The sequence below is a fragment of the Halictus rubicundus genome, chromosome 3 (assembly GCF_050948215.1).
Source record: "Halictus rubicundus isolate RS-2024b chromosome 3, iyHalRubi1_principal, whole genome shotgun sequence".
Taxonomy (NCBI): domain Eukaryota; kingdom Metazoa; phylum Arthropoda; class Insecta; order Hymenoptera; family Halictidae; genus Halictus; species Halictus rubicundus.
In genome coordinates, this window is record NC_135151.1 from 15,648,028 (window position 1) to 15,668,599 (window position 20,572).

At 51.6% G+C, this 20,572-nt stretch overlaps 1 protein-coding gene across 2 annotated transcripts; it reads right to left on the reverse strand.

The window, feature by feature from the left end:
- Positions 1–5,519: 5,519 nt before the first annotated feature.
- Positions 5,520–20,572, reverse strand: LOC143352746 (uncharacterized). Of its 2 annotated transcripts, none has more exons than XM_076785502.1 (8): positions 20,393–20,572; positions 17,228–17,370; positions 16,119–16,336; positions 14,861–15,087; positions 14,205–14,531; positions 8,365–14,046; positions 8,100–8,301; positions 5,520–7,548 (listed from the first exon to the last, which is right to left on the reverse strand). In XM_076785502.1, the coding sequence occupies exons 1-8, from the start codon at positions 20,420–20,422 to the stop codon at positions 5,672–5,674; spliced, it is 8,706 nt and encodes a 2,901-aa protein (XP_076641617.1). In that variant the 5' UTR covers positions 20,423–20,572; the 3' UTR covers positions 5,520–5,671. The 2 variants fall into 2 exon arrangements, with proteins under 2 accessions (XP_076641617.1, XP_076641616.1); XM_076785501.1 differs by having other exon boundaries at positions 20,381–20,572.

Here is a 20,572-nt window from a genome sequence, read left to right on the forward strand (position 1 = left end):
TTACGAAGATTTCCTTCTCGTTTTCGTTGCTTGCGCGCACTGTTTCGTCGTCGATTAACCCTCGGACGACGGTGACTCGGGGCTCGGGTCCATTTCGACCCGGCTCTTGAAACGCTTCATCCAATTTTTCAGCCTCCGATGATCAACTCAAATCACAATCGATTTTTCTATTCGGTTCGATAATGAGGTCGACTCTTTTGGAAGAAGTATGATACTATGGACAAAGAATGCATATACAACTAGAAACATTTCGAAATAAGAATTCGAGCGGACCTAGGCTTCATTGTCAGCATTCACGATACTTTCGAAAACGTCCGTCTTCCGAGGGTTACAAAAGAAATATAATACATCAACGAATGGAACGAACAAACCAAAAAACATTACTACGTTACGGTGAATCGATTACAATATATGTATTTGCTCGAAAATACGTATTCCGTGTCTGTCCGTGTCGGTCCCTGAGAAGATCAAGCACGGAAAAGCTTGTAATCTTTCGCTCGAAGATCAACAAACATTTTCTTGTAAACGTCGGCCCTCGGTTATTTCTACGAAACGACTCGTTGGAAAACCGCGGCTGGTCAACGATCCGATCATTTCTACAACTTCCCGATCGAGCGTTTCGAAGAAAACCAGCACGATTCGATCGACGGTTCACTTCTACCACCGACGGAACAAACAGCTATGTCTATGCCTGTATAATTTATAGAAATTTTATTTTATTTTATTTTATATAGAAAGCCAATTCAGAAATACCTCACGAAACCAATCTTGAATGTTAATAGTAAAATTATAGATCCCAGACTTTTGATCTTTTGCATTGTATTATAGAAATTCTAATAAAAACGAACGTATAAAAAATGGTTTCACTCATAGTTAAGATACTTGTTCCTTCGCCGGTACGGTACACGGTACATGCTACCAGGTCTACCGGGAAGCACAAACAAAAATTACAAAACAGAGAGTAAGAATGTATATTGATCAAAATTGATATCGGTGAGAATCGTACTAACCCTGCAAGGTCACGCCGTTCTCGCGGATCTTCCAAAAAAATTCTACAAAAATTCCCTGATGCACTTTAAAATGTAAAGTCCGAGGATGCGAGTTACAAAATTCTATGGCATCGTCAAAAAAAAAAAAAAAAAAATAATTCCGGCAGAACTTGCCGGTAGACCCAACAGAAAAGAACTGTCCCCAGTCGATCGCTTATGCTCTCCTCGAAACATGTGTTCGGTTGTGTACGGAGAAGCAGTTCGTTTCTTGGCTGGTCCTAACTGAGGACATGACTGTACCGGTTGTTATTCCGTCGTCGTGTTTTGCTGTGAATTTCCATAACAACTTCGTCCTGACTTTCATCCTCGAGTTCCCTCACTTTCTATCATCCCCCTTTATCGTACTAAGTTTACTTAATCTTTCGATCTTCAACTGATTTGTGCTAAACGACAATGCGTAAAATCCTTAATCAATGTACGTTTTGCAGTGCACGGCCGTGTCTCGTTCAAAACGTATTTCTCTCTCTTCCTCTTTCATACACACTTCCTCTCCCTCCCTCTCTATCTTTCCTCCTCTCTCGCACACATTCACACTCTTCCACTCATTCTCTCTCTCTCTCTCTCTCTCTCTCTCTCTCTCTCTCTCTCTCTCTCTCTCTCTTTGTCTACCCTCTGATTTTCCTCGTCCGATTTGTTCATCCTCCCCGGTCCACGTCAATTTACTCGTGTCGCTATCAAAGTGACGCAGCGGCAATATCGTCCTCTCGAATACTGGTAGCAAGGGGTGTTTTTCGCTTCGAGCGAGAACAAAAACGGTAGTCTTAACGCAAACGATACGATACGATACGATACGATACGTTACGATACGATACGATACGATACGATACGATACGATACGATACGATACGATGCGATACGATACGGTAGTACGATACAAAAATGTGAATCGTTTCTTGAACGACCAGTGTAATGCAGTTGAACACCCCGTTTCCGTCCCTCCCGTTCGATTCTTTTTTTTTCCACTTTGTCATTTCGCTTTTCCGTCTCGTCATTCTCCCGTCATTCGTTTCCCTCTTCCCGTTACGTTTAAGTACCTGAAAAAAGCGCTCAGCTTCGAAAAACATAGCTCGTTCTTAAGCGTTTCGTTTAGGTTCGCATCGTTTCCTCTTAATTAAGTCGACCCACGTGTTGTTTTTACGAAGACTACGGTTACCCCTCTATTATAAATGCGATTGGTACGACTAAAGGTGGCGAAAAAGGCCAGGCTATCACCGACAATCGAATTTTTCTCCCCTCCGTGCTCTCATCTAAATACACGCACACGCTTACTATCCTCTCTCGCTCTCTTTCACTCTTTGCGCGCTCGTTCGCTCGTTCGCTCGGTCGTTCTTTCGTTCGTTCGTTCGTTCGTTCGTTCGTTCGTTCGCTGTTGCTCTAACGTATAAGCTTCGCGTAACATTTTCTTGTCCATCCCATCAAAAAATACGTATTATTATTTTGGTGCGACGCTTCTTTAACAAAATTTACATCTACACATAGACGCGTCTCTCCTAAAGACCTCCCGACTGTTTCGCTGGCGCACAACAGCGATAATACCTTGTCTTTACGCTCGTTTCCCATTCCCCTACAGCCACCAATCGACCTATCGTATCCGCCAACCCTCCCGTTCCTGCCCCCTTAGTATATCTTCGCTCTAAATGTACAGGAAGATAAGAGCCTACTCTTAGACGACAGCGACAACTCGGATTTCTTTCTTGTCGGCTCGCGCCGCTGAAAACTCGCGTCGAATCCTCGCGAGAAGGAGCTTCGTTGGTACGTTATTTACAAAATGACAAGCGCGAGATGATCGTGACTCGTGGTGGCGAACGACAACAGGCTAACGTTTTCATTCCTCGGCGAGCGATCAGCGCCGTATCGTTATACATCGTTTCGGCAACCGATCGCTATCCCGACCAAAATTACGACGCGCGCGCGCGTTCGTGCACACGCGGACACATGCAAACGCAAACGCGCACCAATGATTCGCTAGTGAAAAAGGGAAGGGTGGAATCGTTCGAGTAACAGCGGCCGATTGATTTCACTGACGCGGATACGCGACAGAAATTGCTTAAAAACGCGACGAGAACTACGAGAAAGATGATCGACGCGTGCACGAGGTAGAGTATCGTTCCTAATCGTCGTCGACAGAATGGAAAAATGAAAACAAACGGAGGAAAGAAGATATCTATCTTACATTACGATACACGTTCAGAGCGAAGCAATTGAACTAATAGAATTTACATCAGACGACAAGAAAGACGGTCGAAATCACGCCCGTCTCGCCTATACGTGTTTCTCCTATCTCCTATCTCCTATCTCCTATCTTCTATCTCCCGTCTCCTCTTTCCTCCTTCCCCTCTTCGCTCCCCATTCAGCTCCGACGCCATTTCTCACTCGGGTATCTCGCCTACTCGTTTTACTTTTTTTTTCCCCCCCGTTTTCTGTCGTTTCTCGTTAGCTTGTCCCTCATTCTCTTGTTTCTTATTCTTTTTCTTTTACTTTTGTCCATCGAAACGGAGTTACTTTGGTTCGTATCACGAAAGGAGATTATTCACAGGAACATTACTTTTTCAAAATCCCGGCAACGCTCAGCCTCGGCGACCGGGTAGAATTATTATAACAAACGCGTCCCAAAAATCGGTTTCTAGCCGCCATTCGCACGCGACGAAATTCTCGAATATAGACGACGTCCGACGATGTACGCCCCGAAAATTGATCACCGTGCGTCTTCGTAGCTTAATCGCGCACAACCTTTACAAGTATCCCTTTTTCTTTTTGCTTTCTTTTCCATTTGCTCGCTGACGACGCTGTCCAACACCTGTTTTGCGTCCCGGCGACCACAGGCAGACTACTCGAGATTTTGCTGCGCCGAATCGCAAATCGCAAATTCGGGAATACTTCGAAGGAAAATGTTCGAACCGAAAGATTGGAAAAGTTGTAGAAATATCTTTTATACAGAACGCTCCTGCGGACACTCTGTCGGGTCGAACGGTAAATTTGGTTTCGATAGCATTGCGAATGCTTTCGGAATCCGAGGACAATGAGAACTGCTTTTCCCCATTCGCTTTCCGATTCGCTTTCGATGCGTCGAAATCCACGACTAGGTACCGCCTGTTTGTCGATTATCGGACAGCAAAAAAGAGAGTACAAATTTGTTGGCCAGCTTAATTTAATAAGAAATTGTAGGCATTCTCACGCGTCACGACAGCACACCGAAAGATGATATAAACCTGTCATTCTGAAACAAGGTGAAGCGATTTTGTACTAAAGTGCAGCGATATAATATTATACTTTTAATGAATTATCTACGCAATGTACAGTTTTTTGGGTACTTTTCCTTTTTATACACGCACCGTGACAAGGTATGGTCGGCCCGTACGACAGACAAGTTGTTTATCTTATATACATACATATACATGTATATATACTTCTACATATACATATATGTACATATACGTATATGTATGTTTCATCGATTTTTCCTATCTTCCATCTATCTCTGCCTATGATGATATCGTTTAATTTCCCGCTGTCGGGTTCCGTCGATCGTTCGTTTCATCTGCCGCCGACTGTTCTCCCTCTGTCAAAGGTATGACGCTACAATTTACAAGGATCGTGTCGCAATTATAAAGTTAAGGTTCTATGTGTACCAAGAAGCGTTACGCGGAAAGGCAAAAGTTCAATGCGTGTTGTCTTACTACGTTACCTCACCGAACGAGATCTATATAGAATCCTATTTCGTCTACTCAGTCTGACCACACTGTGTAAGAACGTGGAATAGTATTCGTCGCGATAGATATACAGTAGAGAGAATTTATAAATTCAGGCTCTTTATAGTCTGCGAGGGGATGTCCGTAGCGATGCAACGTATCGCCGGACACGTTTTCCGTTTCCATTAGCCATCGTGCATACCGTTCCAGATCGCGGTCGTGCAGTGTCTCCTCGCCACAAACCTTATCTCTTGACTAGATTGCGTCTCTAATATTCTTAACGATTTAATCTATGTCTGCCATTCATTTATAATCTGCACCTTAACACCTAGGTATCGTAGTAACATCTAGCGGTAAAAGGATGATCTATTCTCACAGAGATCATACGTCTGTTCAACAACTTCCCTTCATTCTCGCTCTCGCTTTCTCACCCTCTCTATTTGCAACTCTCTCATTCTGCAACCAACGAAACGAATTGTCAGCGTGAATTCATACTTACGAAGAAACTCTGTTTTGCGAATAACAATGTCGCCTATGCGGGGGGGGGGGGGGGGGGATAGGCGAACGCAAACGCGCGTAGGCGCGCGGACACGCGGGCACGCACACATCCATACAGGCTCGCACACACGCACACCGAGAGTTACGTGGATATCAGAAAAACTTGCCCCGCCAACAACCCTCGAGTTCGCAGCTACGTATATACAAGCTTGTTAGTTTGATCGTCTCGTTTGAGTCGCGCGAACGACAACTACCCCTAATTCGGTTCTGTCGATCCGCTGTTCTCCGCTTTTTCGTTCTTCTCCGCCATCTTCTCCGTCTCCAGCGTCCGCTCCTCTTTTCCATCGACGGAGCGGAGCGAACCGCGCGTCGCAGGAATGACCGTACCATCGTGACAATGCACGCGATACTCCGGCGAGCCTTCGATCGCTAGGACTACCTCTTCTTCCCTGTCTGTTTCGAGGACAGCCTCTTCTTCAGCTTCGAGTGCTCGGACTTGACCGGCTTCTTCTTCGGTCTCTCGGGCGAGCCGTTGCAACAGGCGCAACCTTTCTTCACGTGACCGCGCAGACTGGACCGTCTGGCCCGACAATCGGGCTCGACCAGCGCGATGTTTCCGCCCTCGTCGTCCGAGGGCTCGCTCGCCTTGTCGCTCGAGACCGTCACCGAGTCCTGGATCGCCTCGGCGGTGGCCGCCTTGACGCGTTTCGACAAACCACCGACGCCTCCACCGACACCTACACCAACACCACCACCACCGCTTTTGTGTTCGGCTCGATTCAACACCACCCTCGCGTTCACCTGCACCCTGTCCTTCTTCCTGAGATTGCTGCATCGGCGCTCGCCACCCAACAACTTCAGGCTCTGCACGGTGTCGTCGAGGCCGTTGCTCATCGCGTTCTCTTCTGGTTGGCTGCCGATCGACTCGCTCACGCTCGAGTCCTCCTCGTCGCTGCTGGATCGCGTTCTCTCGGACATCGGGCTTTCCCACGATAGATAGTCCATCCTGGTCACCTTGGAAGCGATTCGTTTCTTATTGGTGTAGGTGTACTTGTGGGTGGAGAGCATCGGGCCGGCGATCGGCGAGAGCGGCGATGGTATCGTCACGTCGGCCGTGTTCCCGCTGAGCAGGGTCAGACTCTCGTCCCCCGAACTCGCCGCTGACGCGTTGTTCACGTTGATGGTCGCCGGTAGCGACTCCGAGTCCAGATCGATGTCCAGTTTCATGTTCGACGGGATGCTGGACACGCTGCTCGGCGAGCCCTCCTTCGAGCCGTTTCTCGACGCGATCTTCGCCCGGCCTTGCACTTTCGGCGAGTCGTTTTCCAGCGAGCCGAGATGCGTCGGCGACAACCTCGAAATGTCCGAGTTGCTGTTCGATGCCTCGTCCTGGCTCGAGTTGTCGAGCGCGAGCCGCAAGTGTTTCACCGGGTTCTCCAGGTGCAGTTCCTCCGCTTTGTCCCGTTTCGACCTCTTCAACGAGTCCTTCGAGGATCTGGTTCGCTGACCGAGGTTCCTTCTGCGTTCGTTGTTGGTCTTGAAGTCGCCGACCGGACTGGCGTCCCTGCTGCCGCTCGACGAGTCCAACGAACGGAAGTAGGAGCCACCGTACGACTTCATGCCGAGCGGCTGGCTGCAGGACGCGTCCTGCGACGAATGGTCGAACGACGGCGAATGATTCGTGTCGAATAGCAGATCCGCTTCGGGGAAGAGGTCGCTGGTGCTCGGCTCGTCCACCCCCAGATCCTCGCATTCTTCCGACAGGCTCTTCTGCAGCCTCATCTCCCGCTCGATAGCCGCCGCTTTTCTCTCCATCTTCTGCTGCAACAACTCCCGGTCCAGTCTCGGGTTCAACGGCGTCTTCATCGCGTTGCTCTTGTTCGTGTACTGTTGGAACGGCTCCAACGTGTGGTTCATGAAGTACTTTTTCGTGTTCGTTTGGTATATTTGCCCGCCCGCCATCTCGATACCCTGGCCCTTGTTGATGATTTGCAACACGCTTTGCACGTTCTCCGAGTTGTCCGCGTACCGCGAGTTCAACGGCTCGATGGTCAACGAGTTCGTTGAGGTGGGGACGTATCGCCACGGCGTGTCCGGCGACACTTTACCCTCCGGCTCCCAAGCTTCCTGCAGCCTCGCGTTCCCGTAGAGCAGGCCGTTCCCAACCTTGCAGGACACGTCGATACCCTCGGCCGAATGCTGCACCGGCGACTCCTGGCTGTCGGAGCTGCTGGGACCGCCCGTCACCAAATACTGCGCCGCGTTGTCGATGCCTCTCGACTGCTTGCTCGTCACTATCGTCGACATGGAATCTAAACGAGATACGATTCGCGTTGTTAACACTGTTAAACCGTTAACCCTCGGTGATATTTAACGCCGTGCCATGTCGCACGATGTTACGCGATGAAACGACTCTCTCTCTCTCACCCTCTAACCAATCGACTCTATACAGTGAATTCTCGTTACGAGTCAGTCGCGCCGTTCTGGTGACTGACTCTTAGACGAAACCTGAGGTTCTCGCCCAGTGTCGCATTTGAAATACACAGGGCACGCTGGAAACCTAGGAGGCATATCCGTCTACAAGTCATAAAAGCCTATGACTACTAAGCGATACATAGTGACAAGAGGACTGAGAAAATGTCTTTCTCCGGTACAAAAGGTGCATGTAGCTCGAGAGACGGCTCTCGAGCTTCGGCCCCTCACCGCGGTGGTGTGGGTACTTCCACTGACTCCAAATTGTAAGGTTGGCACTGACTCGTAATGAGAATTTACAAAAAAAAAAAAAAAGAATGAAATGAAAAAAATAAAATTGAAAAAAGGAAAGTACGAAGCCAGGTTTTCGGAAGGTGGACCGACGACGTACCCATAGCGTCGTCGATTTTTCTTTTGACCGTTTTCGGCGAGATGATCTTGCCGCCGGGAATGATGTCCGTCGATGCCGCCTCCTTCGCGTCTTTCTGGTGTTGTTGCGCGGCGTCGTTTAGCATGGAGACGTCCGATTGACTAGCGAAAGCGAGACTGATCGTGGCTCCCGATTGGATGGCTACGGGCTTGTCGTTGTGCACCTGTTGGAAATTCGACGTCAGAGTTCGATTACCGGGGAGAAAGAACGAAGAGCGACAACGTACCTGGGTCTCCTGAGGCGGTTTCTTGTCGGACCCGTGGCCGATCGCCGCCGACGTCGGCGTCAGGCACACCACGTTGTCCGACTTGAGTCCGCCGGACGTTGACAGTTTATGCATCGAAGAATTGAACAGTCTGGCGCCTTGGAGGGCTAGGTTCGGGTTGCTGGTGATTACGCCGCAGATCTGGTTTTCGGGAGACTCGTTCAGGTTCCGTTGTATCAGGCCGATCGCCGAGTTGCTCTTGTTAACGACAATGGCGTTCGTCGAGGATTCGACGCCCGTGGTGACCGTCGAATCGCTCTTCGTCATGGGGAGATCGCCAATGATGCTGGTCTTTTCCGTCTCCGTAACGAACGAGCCACCACCACCACCTCCAGCACCACCACCACCACTTCCACTTCCACCTCCACCACCACCACCTCCACCACCACCACCACCACCACTACCACCACCACCGGTGCCAGCTGTTTGCGGGATCACCACCGATGCGGCCTGCACGTTCTGCGCGGTGGTCAACGTCTGATTGCCGGATAACGTCTGCAGCGTCGGGATCTTGACCTGTTTGACCTGCGCCGGTTGTGAGATGATCTTTCCCGCTTGGTTTAGAAACGACTGTAGAACCAACGTGTTCGGGACACCCGTGTTCCCGGTGGCCCGAACGGTGGCGGGTACGGTGGCGAGTAGTTTCGAACCGCTCGACACTATGGTGAACTGCTGGGCGCCCTTCATCAGATTCATCGGCAGGATGTAGTTGGTGCCAGGGACCAGAACGGCCGTGCTGCCCATTTTGCCGGTGACCGAGGCCAGAGCCTCGCTCACGCTGACCGAGCCGGTCTGCACGGCCTCCTGCACGATCACCGCCCTCGGTTGACCGGAGCCCGGCTCGGTGAAGATCAGGTTCCGCCTCTTGACGTTCAGCTCGACACCGTCGTTCGAATCGTTGGTCAGGTTCCGCACCTCGGCGTTCGCGTCCACCACGCTCGCAACGTTACCGGCTGGTTCCTCGGGCGCGGAGAATCCCACCGGGCTGTCTTGCACGTGCACCACACCGCTCGACGAGTCTTCGCTGCCCATGGTGCGACCGAGATCGTCGGTGCTCGGGCTCAGCTCCGAGCTTTGCTGACTGACCTGCTTGCTCTTGTTCGCGCCGGACTTTTTTCGCTTCGAGGATTGACCGGAGTTCGACGGCGGATTCGATCTCCTCCTCGGCGCCGGCTTGTTGTTCAGGTCCGGCGAATTCCGCAGCTGTTCCGCGTATTCGTCCAAAATCGCGTAGATTCTCTGCGCGGTCTGCTCGTCCTCTTGAGGCTTCTGTTGCGGTTTCGGGATCGGCGACGCCTTCGACGTGTTCGTTGCGCTGGTCTTCAGGGTTTTTGGGGCCGACTTTTTCACCGTTTTCGCGGACGGAGGCGTGGGCGGCGTCTTACCGGCGGAAGGTATCGGCGCCGGTGCAGGCGTCACGCACGGGCTGGAAGAACTCTGCGAGGTCACGCTCAACGCGGGCGAAGCCGCCGGCTGACAGTAGCTCGTCACCACAACAGGCGCCGAGTTTGGGGTTTTCGCGGCCACGGTGCCAGTACCCTGATTCACGTATGCCAGCGAGACCTTTTGCGAGAAGATGTCTTGTTGAAAATTAACGTTGTTTCCGTTGCTCGCAAAGTCGGTGTTGGTCTGTTGCTGCTGCTGTTGTTGTTGTTGCTGTTGTTGTTGTTGTGTGGGCATCAGCAACTGTTGCGCGAGGGCGCTCACGGAAGCCTGTTGTTGTTGTTGTTGTTGTTGAGATTGTTGTTGTTGCTGCGGCTTGGTAGCTTGCGCGGTTTGCTGCGTGGTGGTTTGCGTTTGCACGGTGGTCGTGGCCGCGGTCGCGGTCGCGGTCGATATCATCTGATGAGACTGCGGCTGGATCGTACTCCGTTCCTTCACCTGTTCGAGCACACTCTCAAATTCTCGAAGCTGTTCGAGCGTGGTCGAGCTGACCTGATTCGGCACCTCGATGGGCGAACCGATCAAACTTTCTGTTCTGGCCGCCTGCGATTGCTGCTGTTGCGGTTGTTGCTGCTGTTGTTGTTGTTGCTGCTGCTGCTGCTGTTGTTGTTGTTGTTGCTGCTGCTGTTGTTGTTGCTGCTGCAACCTGGGCGTCGTCAGGACCGCCTGGATAGCTCCGGTGATGTTCTGCTGTCGTAGCGGCGCAGACGTTCGGATAATGTTCAACTTGACCACGGGCGTCCTTCCGGCCGGTAACGAGTTGGCGTGCGATATCGTCGGTATGATGTTCAGCTGGCTCGGGTTCGTGGTGGATATCGTGACAGGGATTTTGTGCGTGTATATCACCCCGGGCGAGGCGTTCTGGACGTTTTGCACGAGCTGCGAGAGCGTCTGGTTCGCGGCGTTCGGACTCGCGGCGACGTTCGTCGCGTTGCTGCCCGCCGAGCTCTGCACGATGTTCAGTATCTGTCTGCCGGTGGAGAGCTGCAACGCGTTCGGAATGTTCGCGATCGACTGCACATTGATCCCGGAGGCTGCGTTCTGTTGCTGCTGGCTGCTCGGCACCGACGTCTGCACCGCCTTCGAGAGGTTGGCGGTCTTTTGAGGGGACGCGGACGCGGCCTGGACCAGCGTCTCGGCGGCAGGCCCGGCGACGCCGGTCGACGCATCCGTCGACAGGGTGTAGATGGTCTTGCGGAACGCCTGCTGGAACTTGGGTAGACCGGCGTTCTGCCCGGACTGCGTCGTGTTCGTCTTCGCGACGGTCAGTCGCTCGTAGGTGTTTCTGGTTGCGTTCTCCGCGTGTTGGTTCTGTCGCGAGAACCCGACGGCGGCGACCGCCGTGTCCTCCATGTTCTGCAGACCGAGAACGTTCCTCTGGTTCGACACCAGATTCGGATTCACGGAAGACAGCTGGTAAGTGCCGTCTGGCTTGCAAACGATCTGCAGCTGCTCGGACGCGACCGTCGCCGAGCCGATGCTCGAGCTAGTGGTGGTCGTGACGGTGGTGGTGGTCGTCGTCACCACCGAGCACGACGACGGGGATTTTTTCGGCGAGGACTGATTCTGTTGCTGGTTCCGACGGATCGATCCGGTCCTGGGACCGGGACTGGAGTCTGACTCGAGCTGGCTGGACGCGTTCGTCGAGGAGGTCGGCGAGCCGTCCGGCGGTTGGTTCGCCTCCTCGCCCACGTCGGGCAATGCCGATGACCTAGGCGGCGGTGTTTGTCCCGCCGGGCTCATGCCAACGCCGCTGTCGTGACCTCCCGAGGATGGCGTGCCCGGCAGCTGGATGGTTCCTGCCACGCTCGGTGTTCTGTTCGGCCGGGGCGGGGTGTTGCCGCTGTTAACCGAGCCCGAGTTTGGGCTTTGTGGAATGTTTCGGGAGAGCTGTACCACGTTCACGGTGGGTCGCATCCGCGGCGGCACCATCATGTCCAACGAGTTCAAGCCCGGCACGTTCTTCGCCAAGATGTCCGAGTCCCGAACCGCTTTCGCTAGAATGTCGAACTTTCTTTTACCCAGGTTCGATTTGGCGTTCAAGTCGCGGCCCTTGGCCGAGACCAGATCCGACCTGGCTGTGTTCGTCCCGGCGGTTCCCTTCTGCTTCTGATAGGTCGATATCGCGTTCTTGTTGGGCGAGAACGGCATGTTCTTCTGTATGTTTATCAGCTCGCTGGTGATGTCGCCGGTGCTCAGCCGCTGTTGCTTCTTCGAACGGATCAGCCGCCTATCGATCTCGTCCGCTCGAGTCAGCACGATCTTCGGGTTCAAATTGAGCGTGCTGAGCATCGGCGCGAACTTGGTCACGCTGCTCGCGTTATTTTCGAGGTTGTTGTTGTCCTTGCTCTTGTTCAACAGGTTCTTCTGCAGTATCTGCGAGATCCTTGTCGGTTTCTTCGTGTTTTGCGGCCTGAACATTCTGAGGGACTTGAGGACAGCGGGGTCGCTTCTTCTCTCGGTGATGATCAACGGCGCGGCGGCCGTGTACGCGGACCCTTTGATCGTCTCCCGCTTGTTCTCGTCCATGTCGGCGGAGAACAGCGTGATGATGTCGTTGCTGCTGACGTCGGAGCCGCTCGCGTCCTCGTTGGCGTTCGCGTGCCGCACGTTCTCGTTGACTAACATGTGGAAGTGCGAGACCGACTCGACGGTCAGTTTCGTCGATTTGGACCGTTTCTTGCCCGTCTCCGTGCCGGACGACTTGCTCGGTTTCTTCTTCGCTTCGAGGCGACACCCGTCGCTGCCTAGGCTATCCGTCTGGCTGTCCTGCGTGTTGCTGTCGCTGTCGGACACCGATACCGAGCTGTTCCTAAAGTGCTTCAACTTCCGATCCGCGCTGTCGTAGTCGCTCTCGGACGACTCCAGCCGATGAGTCTTCTTCTGTCTGCCCGTTCTTCGTACCCGCAGCACGCTGCCGCTGTCAGAGTCCGTGGTGGTCGTGTCGTCCAGGCTTCTCCTGGTCGAGCCCCTCTTGTAAGTGCCGGCAGGCTGGAAGCTGCCGAATTGCTCCGAGTTGTCCGACGGCTGATCGACCCATTGCTCGTAGCCTTTCTCGATCCCGAAGAATATGTCCTTGGTGTCATCCTCCGACGGCCAGTCCTTGAACTGCGAGTAATCGATGTTCAGATACTTGAGCTCCTTGTTGGTGTTTCTCATTTCCTCGGCATTCTCCAAGTACCGCTCGCAGAGGCCGTTCAGCTCTTTCCAGTCGAGGACCCAGCTGAGCATATGGTAGCGGGGACTGCTCAGCACGACGGAGAGATCGTCGCAGAGCTGCGGCGAGAGGCCGAGCTTCTCCGCGTCGAACACCTGGTTCGGCATGGACTGTTCGTCGTAGTTGGCCGAGCCGGTGACCGCGTCCCCCTTGATCAGGATCAGCGCGTCGAGCGTTCTCTCCACGTTCCTGGCCGCCGGTTCGCTCGCGTCGGATGGCTTCCCGGTCCCGACGATGTCGTTCCCGGTAAACTCTCCGCAGTTGAAGCAGAGCTCGCCGAGCGGCGCGCCGGGCAACGGATCCCTCTTCGGATGAAGAGGACAACTGTCGTTCGTCGTCGTCGTCGTCGTCGTCGTCGTCGTCGTCGTCGTCGTCGTCGTCGTCGTCGTCGTCGTCGTCGTTGTCGTCGAGATCGCAGACTCGCCTTTCCTCGCGGTGTGAAGCAAGGTCTTGAGCAGTTGGTCGGTGCGCTCGAAGGTCTTGCTCACCTGCCCGTTCTGAAAATCGAGGCTCTTCTTCGCGGTCGCCTCCGACATCGACGTCGTCTCTCCCTCGTCCCTCGTGCTCTCCTTTTTCTCGTCGAGCTGGACCTGGACCTCGACCTCGACCTCGGTCTTGGACAACGTTCCGTTCGAATGGTGACCGTCCAGCGCGTACTTCAGCTTGTCGGCCACGGCGACCTCCTCGCTAGACGCCGCGCTGTCCTCCCTGGTCTTGCCGCACGCCACCGCGATCTCCTTGATCCTGTCGTAGCAGGCCCTGGTCGGATGCAACGAGAACGCCGTGAGCAGGCACTCTCGAGCGATCCCGATGTTACTGCCGACCACGTCCGCCAGCTTCAAGAACTGCGTGCCCAACCGCTTCGCCGTCTCACGGACCTTGTCCTTGTCCGACTTCGCCTTCTGACTCTCCAGCTCGTTCATGTCCGTCGTCAACGCCCTGATATACAGCTCGATCACCAGAGGTTTTATGCTGTCGCCAAACTGCAAGCGAAACACCGTTTTGAAAAGGCCCGATCGTTCGTCGAGGATCGCTACGAAATTTTCAAGGTTCGAGAAACTGGTAACTGACCCCTCCCCCTCTCTGTTTGCGAAAACTTTCGTAGCGTCCCCCGTCGTTCGTTTCGGCTTTAGACACTCACGTGTTTCGCGAGAACCGCGCAAAAAATGTAAATATGCTGAGCGCTCTCGGCGGGTTCGATCAACTTCCGTATCATTCCTGGCAAGGTGGGAGCAACGTCCTTCAATTTCGAGTGCAACGACGCCCATGAGTTCAAGATCTGTTCGAGGATGTTCGCGCCCGTCTCCGGCACGGGTCGAACCATCCCCGCGGTAACGAGATATTGCGCAACCAATTCGGCAGCCTTTATCGAATTCCTCCAAACTCGCGCGGTCCCATATTTCGTTGGTCTTTCGCCGCTGAGCCTCTGGACCAATTCCAGACCGTCGCTGAGATCCATTAATTTTAACTGAAAAGAACCGGCCATCTTAGAACTGGAGAACTAATTTCGTCTCTATCCAACGATTCGCGGCAACGCCTCGATAACCGTCGCGTTTCTACCCTATCCCCGCCACCTGTTGGGAGACCGGTACTACACTTTGAGAAAAACAAAGGCCTCGCGAAACGCAACGCATTCGACAAAATTCTATTTCGTGCGACCGTTATCGAGGCATTATAGCGGACGAATAGCAACTAAGGGGGGCCATGCCAGGGGGTCATGCCGGGCAAATCGAAGCAGATGCCGAACAGTCTTGGCTTTCTCTCCCTCTTTCGCCCTCTTTCTCGAACGGTACTCACTTGAGCGAATATATCTTGCGTGCGTTTCAATTTATACAATAGAACGATATAGACGTCGATCATGTAATGAACGTGATGGGATTCCGAGAGCGAGCGTAGCCGATCGCTTCGCCGCAGAGAACGTACGCAAGCGGCGGCGAGGTTCACCGCTATGTCCTCGCAGCGGTCCTCGCAAAGTATTTTCAGCCTCATCGTTAACAGTTCGCCTTTCTCCGAACAACAGAATTCTGAAAGAAGAAAATCGAAAAGATTATTCGTGCGCGAACTTTGCCGGTAAAAGATACATACGATCTATCGGTATGCATACGAAACGTTTGATCGGACGCACAGTGGGCCAAAAGCGCCAAAACGTGGCCAAAATAGGAAGGAGTAATTCAATTTAGTTCAAAATTGATACTCATAGGTTTCTCGGGTCGCTGATTATAAATCTGATAAAAAACAAAAATAAAATTTTTTTTAAACAATAAAAAAATTATTATTAAAAAAGAAATTCTATCCGAAAACTCTATAAGTGGAACCATACAATGCTTACTTAACAAATTTTATTATAACTTCTAAGTTTCTCGAGAAAACATGCTTGTAACTAGTACCATGACTACCTCTGCGTCACAAAAATGGATCGCATTACGAAAGGGGCAGTTTTGGGCAGCTACTTTTTCAAAAGAATGTTAAATAATAGTGTCTACTACAAGACTCGACAAGAATCTCCGTGGAATATTGTGGAATGTACAACTTTTAGTATACATTTGTCAAATCTGTGCACTAAGTTTTATCGTTCACTTCATACATTCCAAACATTAATTAATATAAATCTAATGTTATTATTATGCATAGTATTTACTTCCAGGAACAGCATCCATCGTACAGGCACAAAAAAAAATTCAATTTCCGTAAAATTGTAAGCTTGACACCTTTTTTTTCACAACGTAGTTCACTGCACGAAAACTGCGAGACGACTGTATGGGATATTTATACTCCCACCATTTAGCAGGTATAGGTAGTAAGACCTTTTTACCTTCGGCTTCTTATACAGTCATTACCCGAGAATCCAATGCGGCAGGAGCCATACCCCTAACGTGAAATTCATTTTTTGCATTTTGGCCACGTTTTGTCGCTTTTGGCCCACTATGGGACGGCTCGAATTTGTCTGATCCAAAAGCACAGAATAAAAATGAACGGAGCGAACGAAAAAACATTTCGTATGCCACAACTCGATCCGTGACTCATGGCGATCATGGGGGTGGTGCACCGTACGTACCCTCTTCATGTTCGGAATCGGGTTGGCCGTTAAGTATGCTGTCGAGCGCGGGATGAGTCCATGGATTGTGCACCAGAGCTATCAGGGCAGTGCACCTGGGTGCAGCGGGGTGTTGCACCAGGTGAGACGCGCACCTCTGTAATGTTACGCTGAGGTGCGTCTTTGTCGCGGGTGACAACTTCGGCCACTCCCCGCGCAGAACCAATTTCAACGTGTGCCTGTAACAAATCGATCCAAAAACATATTTCAACGTCGTCGTCGTTCGATGCTCGAGGCTAGACGCTCGAGAACGACTGAACCTGTTCGCCGAGTAATTAACTTGTCGATCGCGAATACCCGGCTGATTTATTCACCGACGAACGCGAGCGCGCGATGCCATTTATTCTACCGAGGACATTACGATACAGTTTGAAAATCGAAATTTATTCCGAGACTCGATTAAACGATTGTGTACAGTGAATTCTCGTTACGAGTCAGTCGCGCCGTTCTGGTGACTGACTCTTAGAGGAAATCTAAGGTTGTCGCCGAACGTCGCATTTGAAATGCACAGGGCACGCTGGAAACCTAAGAGTCATATAAGCCTATGACTACTAAGCGATAGTGACAAGAAGACTGAGAAAATGTCTTTCTCCTATACAATGTTGCACGTAGTTGGAGAGACGGCTCTCGAGCTTTGACCTCACCGCGGTGGTGCGGGTAGTTCCACCGACTCCAAATTGTAAGGTTGGCACTGACTCGCAATGAGAATTCACTTAGGTAGCCTCGAGAAACCACCAGCGGTACGATATTTGCGATTTCTCCGGTTAAACGCGACGCGTGAACTTTGTTCCGACGCGAAAGCAAAGAAACGATGCGAGTCTCGAATAATTTGTCTCGACGCGAGATAGAATGCACCTTCTTTCGCGATTTTCTGCAGAAACGTGAACGCGGACGAAACGAAGAATCGGGTTGCCGCGTGGTTGGTCGAACGCGAGGAATAACAGAGGACAGAGGACAGAGGACAGAGGACAGAGGGCAGAGGACAGAGCAGGGTAGAATCCCGGACAGGAGGATAATTGCGTTGGTTGTTCGATGATACGGGAGGAACGTCGATCGACGCTAGTACTCACTTGTGAGCCCATTCTATGAGAGACTGGGTGGCCTCTGGCGTTGCCCCAGGAATGAAATTCGTGACATGCTCCCAGGCGGACAGAAGTGCATTCACCTTGTCGCCGTACTTCTTTTTGCTGTCACTCAATGTCGCTTCAAGCCCCTGCGAAAGCGTACGGTGAATCGGTGAGCAGTCGATTAAATACAAATAAAAGGGTTGGCCAGCGTTTGCCCGAGAGCGTAAGACTCTGCTTTGCCCTGCTTCGCCCTGCTTCGACCTGCTTCATTCTGCTTTACCCTGCAGGGACGACTACTGGCGATACTTTCGCCGAGAAAATACTTTGAGCAACCCTTTCGAGGCTCGGGAGGACTGGAGCTGTCCCACTTCAAGGTTCTCCCAAACGACTTAACGACCTTTACCACCGGAATTATCAAGCGTTCGAGATACTTGACGCTTGTCCACAAAAATGACAAAACTCTTTTTACTTTTGTAGTAATTTCTTGTGAAAGTTCTTTTCCGGTTCGTTGCAAAATGAAAAGCTAAACTAGGGCGTTTTTTTACCCTTCCGGTAGTTCGAGTGTTAAATACCCGAGGACAAGCGTCGTCTCTCTCAAAGGGAGACGAGAGAGACGAGGCTTCGCGGAAGGAAGCTTTGGAAATCGTGCTTCCAGTCCTCTTCGAAAGTAGACGGACGACCGGAGTTTGCCAGAAGGGATGTTCGATGAAAGGAAGCAAGAAAAGGCGCAGAATCGTTTCCGACGAGCACCAAGGCAGCCGGCGAAGATCCTGGAATCGGGAAACTTTGGGAAACCGGCCGGATAAAGCTGACCCGTAATATCGGCGCGCAAGGGTCGGAAAACGTTCCTTGTAGTCGACGCTGCTTCCGATGAAATACTTAATGGCCAAGTTTCCCGGAAGTTCGGCCTTGATTGGCTTTGCCTGGGCTCGACATTTCGCGCGGATTTTTTCATCTTCAAATCTGAAGTACACTGTTGTACTTTGTTGTAAGTCGACGCACAAACGTACCAAATTCACGAGAAGATTTCCCAACGTTTTCGTACTTCATCTGAAAGGATTAAGCGTAAAGTCGTGAACATACGCGCCCGGAAAAGATATTGTTCGTCGTTCGTCTCGTCTAGGTGTAGAAAAAATAAAAATAAACGTTTCCCGGTGTTTCGAGTTCGGTATCGGAAATAGGCGGTCGAACACTGGAAGAAGTTGTTCAGTTTCGGTGGTAGCACTTCTCGGTACCAGTGGGAAACACCGAAAACCAGCGAAGACTCGGCATCCGCTGGAAACGAGGTCTGTCCATCGGCCGTACAGTCGGAACGATAGCATCTCTCCGGCGACTGTTATCGGCGCGCGAGAAATTAGTTCCTGTCCATCGTTCCTTCGACTCGTGAGAAACTAACGGGACGCGAGAAAGCATCGACGAGTCGTTCGGATCTCGCGTAAACACCGAAACGGAAGCGCGAGAAAACGCTGAACGGTGAACACTGAACGCTAAGCATGAAACGCGAAACACGACGTCCACCGGAATTCGGTTCAATATAGGAAGGAAATTGACAGAATTTCCGCGTAACGCTGACGCGCGCGCGCGCGCTCACGGGCTCGCATTATTGAAACGTTGGAATTTATGAGTTAATATCGGAAATCCTTCACGCGCGACGTATCGAATTTCGGCCTCGGCCAACTCCTTTTCTTCTTTACGTTAGAGACGGAACATCGGAAAACTCTGAAATGTCGGCGAACGGTACCGGCTACGTAAGAGCAGCACCGAGAATCATTTTTCTTCGATGCGATGTCGCTCGATCCTCGCGAAACGACAAAACGGGCCCGCTGATCTTCGCGAGTTTTACGGGGCAATTTGTAGGGCGCAAGATCGACAGACGGATTCTCGCCCGGACTCTTAGCAATCCGAAACTTGATTTTTTCCAGTCGAATCTTTGTTTCGACCCCTGTAAACGGTCGACGTTCTATCGACTGTTTTCTTTTCGATTTAAGAGTCCAAGACTCCGTAGATTCGCGATTAGGTAGAGTGACCACGTTACCGACGAAAATAGGCGAAAAATGCGTGTTACGTTCCTCAACTTTTCGTCCTTATGTGAGAATAATTTTTCGCTGGGAAAGAGCTCAAAGGGATCAAGTCACGTGACTACCCTTGGCCCTTAACGGTCGCTTCCTTTCTTTCGACGCAGACCGCCGATTTCGGTCGAATTTAACACTAGAACTACCGGACCAGTCAAAATGACTGGTTCCTAATTTTTTCTTTTACAATTACCGAAATTGTAAAAATGTTTTCATCGGAAATTTTTTAACGAACCTCTGCATTGAATCACATATTACAATAAAAGTTGTATGAAGTCTGAATGGGCACGGTCTTGTCACTGTTACAAAGCAATACACATAATATCGCATATATACTATATACATAGTATATCGCATTTATTGCTCGGTAGTTCTAGTGTTAAACGGCCGACTATTTTTTCTATCGAGGCTATACTGCAGCTCGAGACGGGCCGCGAAAGTCGTACCGGAAGCGGTCTGGTTGCCCGGCCACGTTTTATTTCGCGAAACCGTTTCGCCTCGAATAGAAGAGAACATGTAGTCCGGGCCTTCGCAATGTCCTGTTGTTTCCTCGCGGTGTACGACGTTTATTGCACGCTCGAATCGTCCGTTTGACCCACATACGAAGAGCCCGTTGCGCGCGTACGGATTCGATAACAACACACGGATCGAAATTGATAAACGGGGAAAACATCTCGCCGAGACGAGCCGGTTACTTCGCGGCGCTCTGGCATTTTCCCGTTCGACGCGTTTCGATTCTCCGACGACGACGCCTAGCCTTTTCGTGGAAGCAGCGAAAGGACAAGGTCGCGGTAGCGTACACGGGGACTAATGTCGCGCACAGGCCGTGACGGTTTGGTGAAAATTCGTGGATAAAACAAGCATATCGGATCGTTGGAAATTCCTGCCTTGAATTTTACAGTTTGTGCGTCTCGTGAAGGTAAGATAATTGCAACACGAGTTCAAAATAGGTATAAAATGGTCGTGCCGAAAGGGTAAAGGGTTTGTTAGGGAGAAAGTGTCGTCTCAGGTGTTCCGAGACAGGTGAGCTAGGCCGGGCCGAGCAGAGTCGCTGGAATAATAATAGAAACGGGGTGAGATGAACCTGTGTCCTCACCACGCACGACTTTTGGATGTGCGAAGACATTCAGAGGGGTGGTCGAGCTGATCGGCGATACAGCAGCAGTGGTACTGTCGAGATTCCGAGGAACGACGGTTTCCGAAGAAACGTCGCGTACGAGAAGGAGGGTCGTTCGGGTAGTTTGGATCGGTTCGGATCGAGGCGCCGGACGGCGAG

Excerpts from the sequence above, each read along its gene's own strand:
- LOC143352746 (XM_076785501.1), bottom strand. The coding sequence starts at position 20,422 with ATGTCTTCGCACATCCAAAAGTCGTGCGTGGTGAGGACACAG. Across the intron at positions 16,337-17,227 it reads CTCATAGAATGGGCTCACAA|GCACACGTTGAAATTGGTTC; the intron begins GTGAGTACTAGC and ends GATTTGTTACAG. Across the intron at positions 14,532-14,860 it reads CGCAAGATATATTCGCTCAA|TTAAAATTAATGGATCTCAG; the intron begins GTGAGTACCGTT and ends GGTTCTTTTCAG.